At 41.0% G+C, this 9,466-nt stretch overlaps 1 protein-coding gene across 1 annotated transcript; it reads right to left on the reverse strand.

Annotated features, from left to right (window-relative positions):
• Positions 1–3,658: 3,658 nt before the first annotated feature.
• On the reverse strand, positions 3,659–8,574 carry LOC111242906 (isopentenyl-diphosphate Delta-isomerase 1-like). Its single transcript, XM_022787849.2, has 5 exons — positions 8,227–8,574; positions 7,070–7,296; positions 6,613–6,836; positions 4,780–4,966; positions 3,659–4,491 (listed from the first exon to the last, which is right to left on the reverse strand). The coding sequence occupies exons 2-5, from the start codon at positions 7,266–7,268 to the stop codon at positions 4,355–4,357; spliced, it is 747 nt and encodes a 248-aa protein (XP_022643584.1). The 5' UTR covers positions 7,269–7,296; positions 8,227–8,574; the 3' UTR covers positions 3,659–4,354.
• Between the last annotated feature and the right edge of the window lie 892 nt (positions 8,575–9,466).

Below are 9,466 nucleotides of genomic sequence, written 5' to 3' on the forward strand. Positions count from 1 at the left end.
AAAAAAAAGATTCAATAACGATTTTTCGGTAGCTAAGACGCAATCAGGCATAACAAACATCTCTCAACGTCGAAATTTTCCTAAACTTTCGCGGCCTCTCGGTGAGCACACAAATACTTTTAATAATGTACGACCCGAAACACATCAAGTCTATTCTGGGATTGGCTGCGTTTAACTAGTTTCACAATTCGCCAAGAATGGAGAAATGCTATTACCTCTTACTGCTCCTCGCAACAGCTATATATAAAAATTTTGCCCCTTAATGTTAATGTGTAGTTGCGGCAAATTGTAAAATATCAATGCATGCAGATTCAAAATATTTATTAAACAAAGATCTAAGAAGCAGTATGTTTCTGCTACATTTAAACTCGGTCTTCTAAATTGCGCTCATACTACTAACGATTGATGCACAACTTGTGATGGAAGCTATTCATAGAGACAAAATAACGTCGGTATGTATTGCCAATTCCTGGGATCGATAGAACCAAGCTGTCGTTGGCACCATTATTGACGTCGTCACGCCCTCGGGGATTCGAAAATCAAGAATAAAGGGAAGCGATACTCTTGGTGGCGTCCGTTGTCGCAGAACGCCAACCTCGTCGAGATGTTTGGCAACACCCAATGAAATAGAGAAAATGGGGTTCTACTGGATGAATGAATACAACGAAAGATAAGTAGAGGATTCAGGACAAAAACGGAACCGAAAGGATTGTTTGAGGCTAAAAAAATACAAAGCACACATTCGGGAAGTGGAGGAGTAGCAAGATCCGGTCGATGGAGTCACTGGAAGCGGTGCACAGTTCCATTAGTGAGTGATATCTCACGATGGTATCCTTCTAGACGCTTGTATCTGCCTTTTCTCTAACCAGTTCCTTACCCGCCTTGCCCAATACATTTTCCGCTTTGAGAGGTTTCTCTTCGTGCTGAGATCCTTTGATCGAAAAGTGGGCCCATTTCCCATCCTCGATAATCACGAATTTATTCGCCTGATGCAAGTTTTTTTAGCGCAGATCGAATCATTGCGAGGCGAGAGCTCCAAAAGAGGCGCGAGCTATGTCTGTGTGATCACTCGACCCATAAATTTTATGAAGAGATCGACCAACAACTTTTGTTATCATTCATGTCGTAGACAGCGAATGTCGCGGCCGTTTAATAGCTAGTCGTCGTACCGAGCGAACGAGGCCGTTCGGCACGAAAAATAGTATACGATTATTTGGAGAGCCAACAGTTTTCAGGCCATACTACAATTAGAAACATTATGTATTCGTGTGCCGATTTCGAATTTGTCGAGAAAAGCTCAAGCGTGGTAAATCTTGAAATGTTTGGAACATTGAAAATGTCACAAAGATAGTGTAGCCGTGATCGCGTTCCAGTAGCCTACAGTTTCCAGGTCCAAGTATTGAATAACCTTACCAAATATCATTTTGCCAGCCGCACAGAAGTTTCATATATGAGGGTAACGTATACATGGTTCATTACGGTTCGTACTTGAATGGCAATATCCATGCCTCTGTCTTTAACCCGGTTCGCACTAGCGGAAGCACTATTCGTTATGGTAATCCCTTCTAGCGAGCGTCAGTTCCAATTCCTGGTTTAAGGCATCTCGCTGTGGTGTTGATATACGGTCGTCCATCGTCTGGGAATAACTAGTTGACTGGCTGCCGTGCCCGAAAACCGATACACTTACCGGAGCTACAGGCACATCGGGATGTTTATAGTTGAAACATACATTTAGGCCCGATGCAAGGAACAAAAAAATACTAACGAAAAGTAGCACTGCCGATAGATGCTTGCGTTCGTATTACGTGTCACTATTGCAATACTGCCCTTTGAAGAACGAGCTGGCCATACGTGGTCATCATGAGTGTATCTCTATCTCCTTTCGTCTCTCTTTCTCAAGGCAGGTGTACGCGATACAAATGCAAATACAAGTAGATGCCGTAGCATACTTTTTGTTATAACCAAAGAGTAAATTTACGTTCGGCACCACTGTGGGGCATTCCATCAGACGACTAGCTCCCTCTCAAAACGACGTATTTCTAAATCTCACATACTATACGATTTTACCTGCAGTCAATGCTTTTACGTGTCGATTTAATCAGGTCGCGCTTATTTCATTAGCAAAGGACCATGATTTGCTTTGTCGGTCATTTTTTTCATGCTGCTTCCTTTGGCTGATATCAAGGCCTCGACGTCCTTCGTTTGTCTACCACCCGTGTGTCCCTATTCATCAGTTTTTCTGTTTTCCGACGCTGTTTTTTGTCCTATTTCTTCGAGTAAAAAAAGTGTTTTTCTCTCTAGTTTTCCTTTCTTTGTGCGATTAATGGTAGCATTCATTGTCGTTTTAGTAAAACGATCGCCTTGCTCGCTCTGACATGAGCCATGTCAGAATGACATGACTCGCGAATGTTTTCCCTAGCAAGCCATATCAGGCTAACTAGGCTTTATGTGTGCCTGTAAATGAGATCGATCAGGCGAATCAAAATGGATGTGTGCCGCTGCTGCGGTCATGAAAATAATAGTAACAGCTATTGCAGCATGACGACTACAGCAAAAGCTATCATTATTGCCGAACTGAAGGGTTCATAGGCACACGCCAATCCAGCAGCTGCTTACCCTGACCTGTACCTTTTCTCTAGTCTAGACTTAGCAGAACGGAACACAGAAGCCTGACGGGTGGGAGAGCTCTGGTGGCACGTGGTGAGCCGTGCAACGTAAGCCGGCCCCAATAGAACAGTCTGTGGCGATCCTGCAGATCCCAATCGGCGACGCTGTTGTGGTTGTAATTGTCTATTATCGGTTACCCCGAAGCTAACGGCAGCACTACTACGCTAACAGATATCGACCGAGTCACCCACATACAAAAAGCAGCAACAGCGGCTCGGTCAACATACTTTCATTCAAATAGGACCGGAAAATATACAATAGAACGGGGCACGCAGGCAGGCCACACCAAGAACGACAAGCATTGTCGATCGCGTTGATTGTGGCCGCATTTCACTGTCTTCCGCATCCTGTTGCCTTTTCGTCGAAGACTTTCTGCTTGTTGTCAATCAGCATACAACAAGAAATAGGCTTTAATCTAATCTAACCATTTGATTATAGTAGCTTAAGTCCGCTTCTTGTAAGATTGCGTCTGAGGCTGTAAGTATGTGCAAAGCAGGGCAAGATGATAACGATGGGAAACTCTAAGGGCAGTCATTATAAGGAAGTCGCTTACGGTGCCAATAAGACAGAATTCTGCGACGTTTGGCTTGAATGCCTGTATGGCCTTAGGTCATCCGTCTAATTCGTTTGGGTTGGAGTTCTCCGTAGCTTCCCTGGGGCCGTTGTTATTCCTTGTAGTTATTATTGTTATCCTTCGTTGGCTATTAGACCGATGCCTGATATCAAACTACTACCTTCATTGCAAGTAGTACAAATCTGCTGCTTAGTTTTCCGCTGTCCCAACTGTAGTGAGGATCAATAAATCGCTGACGGTCATAGAAACCATTGGTAAAGAGAATTCAGCATTGGCATTGTCTGGGGCCCCGGCACGCGAGTTTTGAGATACATAGAGTTTCATGTAATTTTTCTGTTGTCGTAAATTAAAGCTAGAACAAACGTAATATTGGGTATTTTATAGAAAACTGTATATAAACAATAAGGATCACCGAAGTCTTGCTGCGAATCCTTTATTTTTTTGGCCGTTGTACATCGACTTGGCCTTTTTAGTCAATATTGAGCAATTTTTCAACATATTTTATCCATTTGTCTTCGAGATTAAACTTTTGCTGCTCCTGGTCCTGCTGCTACTGCTGCTGCTGCTGCTGTATTTCGAGGAGTTTTTGAGAATGAAATCTTTGTGAGCTTTCAGAGATAAGTCGATTACGTCCATTACTCCTTCTAATGCAATCGGTCTTGATAAGCCTACTGTTATAGTAGCAGTTCACATACGTTTTTATAAAATGTTTATACAAATCCTCTAATATGTGACAGAACTACTTTTTTGCGTTTGTCTGTTATAGATAAACTTTGTGTCAATAGATACGCTGAGTGCCGAATGCTGTTAATAAGCTCTTCAGTCTTCTATTGATTTCGAGGCAGGTTATTTAATTATCTTTAGCTGTCATATTTCCTTGAGCTGCTTTAGAATAAAAACAATAAACGATTTGATTTTCTATGACGTTTCATTAGGTCGAATAGCCTCAACGCCCGCTGAGGGCACTTGAAACGAAGTGTAGAAAACAAGTGGTCATAAAACGTAGCCTTCATTTTCTCAATGAATTTCTATGTATCTGCTAGCCATGTTCTCCTCCTCCCTCAGTCTTGCACAGGTGCTAAACCGTTTACCATTTCGCTATTCAGGATTTAACTAATTCAAATTATGAATGACATCATGCGACTCGAAAGCTTTGAGATTTTCCAAATTATCCCACCACTTCTTCAAAAAGATATCGAGGATGAGCTGGAACCAGGGTGTCAACGACTTATTGGTTCCCGAAAGACACTCTGTAAACGTAAACAATTAATGTTATTAGAATTTAATAAAGTAGTATTATCGTAGTTCGACTTCGCGGAAGAAGCTCGCAAGGAAATATTAGGTGCCAAGGACCTGCATCGATACCGCAGCTAGGTTTGCTAAGGAATGACGACTATACAAAACAGAATACGTATTTCTGAAAACAAAAGACATCATCCGGTATGGGATCTTTGCCTGTCGATTATTGTTCGCGGTAAAAGTTTCTGTCCGTTACCATAGTATAGAATGCACCTTCTTGAAATAAGGCTTATACAAACCTACGAAATAGTCAATCTTATCCCGGGGAAGGTAAATTGTGGATGTGACTTCGTTTGGATTTGGCCTTAAGCATTTGATATCGCGCTGAATGAACAAAATGTAGTCGATCTCGTGCTCGCCCCAGACATCGTTTGACGCTGCCATGTACTTAATACGGGTCAGATAATGAAATGATTCAAGAGGCAACTGTAAAGTATAGTCACAGGAGATATTGTTACGTTACAATAAAATCCGTCCTGGTTTAATCTTTTGCTAATTTTGCCTCCATCTAAACCGATCTAGTGTTAAATGATGAAGAGTTAAAGTTGGGAAACGTTACTATTGTAGAGCAGTAGCCGCCATCCCTGATCTCTTATGGGTATGCAGGTAATCACAGATTTACTAAAAGGTTACATGGGTTCGCATATCGTTTGTTGGATCAGTACAGTTCGTGCACGGAATTTTATCGAAGGCCTAGTTAGGCCACGCCTTCATTAGCTAGTCGTCGCAAGTGTCAGCTAGCACATTATCAACACGGAGGGGACTGGTTTGATACATGTGTATGAGAACCAGATCGGTTCGCGTAGGCCAGCAACGGAAAAGGCTCATTCCTGCTTCTAAATACTACCGTTTCTGTGTGTTGTCCTGTAAAAGCAGGCACGATGCAAACATTGTCCAATGCACAGTTTTATGGTTGCGACGGTAATTATTGTCATGTCTGTCGGTTTTCTCTTCTTCTAGTCGAGGAAGTCGTCATTATGACAGTATGGAAATTTATTGGTAGCAGAATAAGTGTGCTCACCTTCTTGCGTTGAAAGGACTACAAATACAGCGGTCTAATCAACTGAGATTCCTTTCTCTGGGTCATTCATTGCCCTGTGGGTTTGTATCCAACAAGCGGACTGATGAACGAGTATGGTCCTAACAGACGAATATATAGTATCCTCGAATTCCCGTATGAGAAATGCGATTATATGGTATAGGTCAAGCTATTTCGTAGAATAGGAGCGTTGAAATCATTTGATTTTTAGTTTTTGTAGGAAGTGACGAAGGAAGACATCTCTCTATAAAATCTCAAATTGTCGCCAATTCGTGTTGATTTGATGTTCCCATTTGAAACGGAAGAAGAAGCCCACTCAAGGCCATTCTGTGTACAACAAGTAGCTTCGTTGTTGTTGTTGTTGTTGTTGTTGTTGTTGTTGTTGTTGTTCATAGTTATTTGTTGCCCACTACTATTCGTAACGTGTTACGACAGTGGTTCATTCGGCCGCACAATTATCAAAAAGTAAATAGTAAGCTTTTTTCTGATCGACGTTCTTTAGTAGTTGTCGATTTGTGCGCAGTAGTTACGTTTTGGCATTGTTAATACATGTGTGCATACCTGTAAGTGTTGTATCCTTCACCAGTGATCGATCCGCTGAATAAACTAGCGGCCAGAGGTGTCTTTTTCGGTCTCATTCTTCGTGCGTATCACCTCTATCTAAATATTTTTGTGCAAATTTTTCTTAATAGTTTGTTTTTTTTCTTCACTAATATTTTGAACTATCCGAGGAAACGAAATCCGGCCAAATAAATATACAGTCTATATAATAATGACGCGTTCGATTATCACTATAGCTATGAAAAAAATCATGTCAAAGTATACCAATTGAATAGTGTAAGATTGTCGCCTCGTGCTCTATAGTTTGAAGACAAAATAAAGCTGTTATACGTGTGCATAACATTATTTGGTTACCTTTACGATTATTCTATGGTATTGCGAAAGTGGCTCCGACATATAGCACATATAGCAGTGACGTACAAAGCGCAAGCCACAGATATCTGACCGCGTACATAAGTTACATCGCAATTACCTCTTCAGGAGAGATACCCAGTTCGCTAACCATTCGACGGTGAGCAGCACGCTTAACGCCTATGAGGGGATCTTCTGTGTGTTCTGACGGAATCGCTAACGGATGCGAGCAGCATGTATTGGTAAAATAACCGGGAAACGTGATCTTTTCATCTGAACGCTGCGTAATCAGTAGTTCGCCGACAGAGTTAAATAGGAAGACCGAGAACGCTCGGTGAAGCATACCTTTGCAGGAAACATATACAGCAAGACAGCTAGAAGTGACACTTATCTAATTTAGAAAAATGCTAATGTATTTGCATATTATCTTTCTGTTTTTTTGGCGATCGCAAACGATGTCTACATGTTTATCTTCCAGGCTTAAGACACACGATTGATTCAATATTTCAAACTCTCTACTTTTAGAACATACAAAATCGTCGATAGAAATCCTAGTGTTAAGTACCGATATAATTTACCTTTTCTGATGTTTGCCATCAGATGACACTCTTTTTTAGAGGCTGTCCCAATGGCGTTGTCATTTTCATCTACGAGAATACACTCTTCGTCAAGAAACTTGATTTGTTGAGGGTCTAAGTTTTTTAGACATGGCTCGTCGTTCGAGAGACTGGTCGCCGCTGCATTAGCTGGATGAACGGGATTCGTTTCACGATACATTCCGCTGACTCACGTATGTCGTCGGGTCCTAAATCGTGATTAGCTTGATTAGATTTCTCAGCTCTTCATATTAAATGGTTAACTTTCCTTAGGTTAACTGGAAGCGACGGAGCTCAGTTTTCACAACTTTACGGAAACTTCTGTTATGGTTAGATTATCGCTATAGCGGCCGTCACACTCGCCTGTTACGAGAATAGCTGTTATGGGACGAGATGCATGAAATTTCTTCAAAACATTACAACGAAAATCCTCATTGGCGCCGTTTCGAACAGATAGAGGCGAAATTTTCTGGCACCGATTAGATATGTAAATAGTATGGTTCGTCGTATGTTAGGAATGAGAACAAGATATGCCTGAATTTAGGTGCGCCTTGCAGGATAATTATTTCAAATTACGTGTTCTACATAGAGCTATGACAGCTCCTGTTCTGTAACTCAAGCGAAATCATCCCTGGTTGGCCTACGAGTCGTTAGCGAATAGTTCGTAGCTACAGCCAAGTCCATTGGTCGTCTTACTTAATTAGCTGTCTGGAATGAACCGCTATGCTAGCGCCTTTCAGCTTGGCTTGTGCGTACGATCTGTTATTCTATAATCAGTTGAGGACTGGCTGAGGTGTATCGCATGAGCTTCTGTGTTCTGCAGCTCTGCATTCAGGGTTACGCCGAATGATTATAGACCTGTACAGCTCTATGTATTTAATAAGTGTGGATATTTTGGATAAAATCAACTGCGTTGACTTCTTGCTGTACGGTTACGATATGTTGTTACGACTAATCCTTTTAAAAATATTTTATATATTTTTTAATGTTGTATATATATATAAGTTCTTATTGGGAATTTCTCTATAAAAATGGGCTGTATTTGTTGTTGATAACTAAATCACTTCGAATGAGTAGTAAAATGGGTGGTTTCACACTTGTACAATACATAATTCTTCTTCGCCTGCTCTGTTACCTACCACATCTATGTCACGAAGTCACGCAATAAAAGGCATGCACTGGAGTTTTGGTTCAAAAAACAAACATATATAGCAGAGTATTGTTTCCTTCGGCACAGATTTCTGATGCACAAACAACGCTGGTGGCGGGATTTGCTTTCCGCTGCTCAATGAACGCCGCGAACAACTTCAAAGATGGATCATGCACAAAGTAGCGCACGTTTCTAGTGATAAATCTTAAGAGATAAACACACTTTTAGGATTAGGTGGTTCGTATCGTCTCCAATCTTTTTGCAATCGTAATAAAGATGATCCGTTTTTGTGCTAGACATTCTACCAACGAATGGCAGATACCTTGATTGGTCCTTTGCTTAATAGGAGGCCATCGCGGAAAATCGATTAGATTGACTTTCCTTGTCATCGCACTACCTGCCAATGACGTCTACGACTCTGTGGGTAGCCAAGATGCATGGAAAAAGCTTGAGGAAGATTAATGCTAAAGGGTGCATGCACGTACACACAAGCATCAGTTCGTGAGCATACGTAACTCGTGCGCGTTCATGTCCCCATTAACCTACTGCAAGAGTTGTCCAGAGAATCCGCTTATGGCAGCTGGACAAAGAGAAGAGGTCTGAGGCCGGTATAGGAACGTATAGCCGTTATATTGCATACAGTGGCCTTTAGTCCTTCTGCAAAAGTTCGTTTGTCGATTCTGGAGGAAATAACACGCTACACCATACCATACACGGTATCCATTTCATTGCTCACATGAACTATACTGTAAGCGGAATCTGCCACAAATGAAACACTGGAATAGTTAATTAATTGAAAACACAGGCGTGTTTTCAGTATAATATTTTATTGAAAAATGGCCATAATTAGAAATTATTTTTTACCAGTAAGGGTGTACAATGTTTCATTTACAGTGTTTTCAACTGATTTTTTAGGTAATAGGGCAGAAACGGATAGATAGAAACAGGTGCTAGAGGTTTAATTGTTAAAATCGTTTAGTCGTGAAAGATTCAGTAAATACAAAAGATTTTTCCTTGCCATATAGTTTTATAAAGAGCAGGTGTATGAAAAAAAAAAAGATTTGTGCTTTCCCTGACAAACCTTTCCCACCTATATACATAGAATATTTTTTTTAATTACCTCAAGCTTTAGCAATAGAATGATAGCTTAAGAGAGGTGTACCTTGTTACGCTATCCTTCGATAATTGTTGTTATGTAAAGGACTGATGAAAGTTTACAGCCATTAAGA

The sequence above is a fragment of the Varroa destructor genome, unplaced genomic scaffold (genome assembly GCF_002443255.2).
Source record: "Varroa destructor unplaced genomic scaffold, Vdes_3.0 BEIS01000001.1, whole genome shotgun sequence".
Lineage (NCBI taxonomy): Eukaryota > Metazoa > Arthropoda > Arachnida > Mesostigmata > Varroidae > Varroa > Varroa destructor.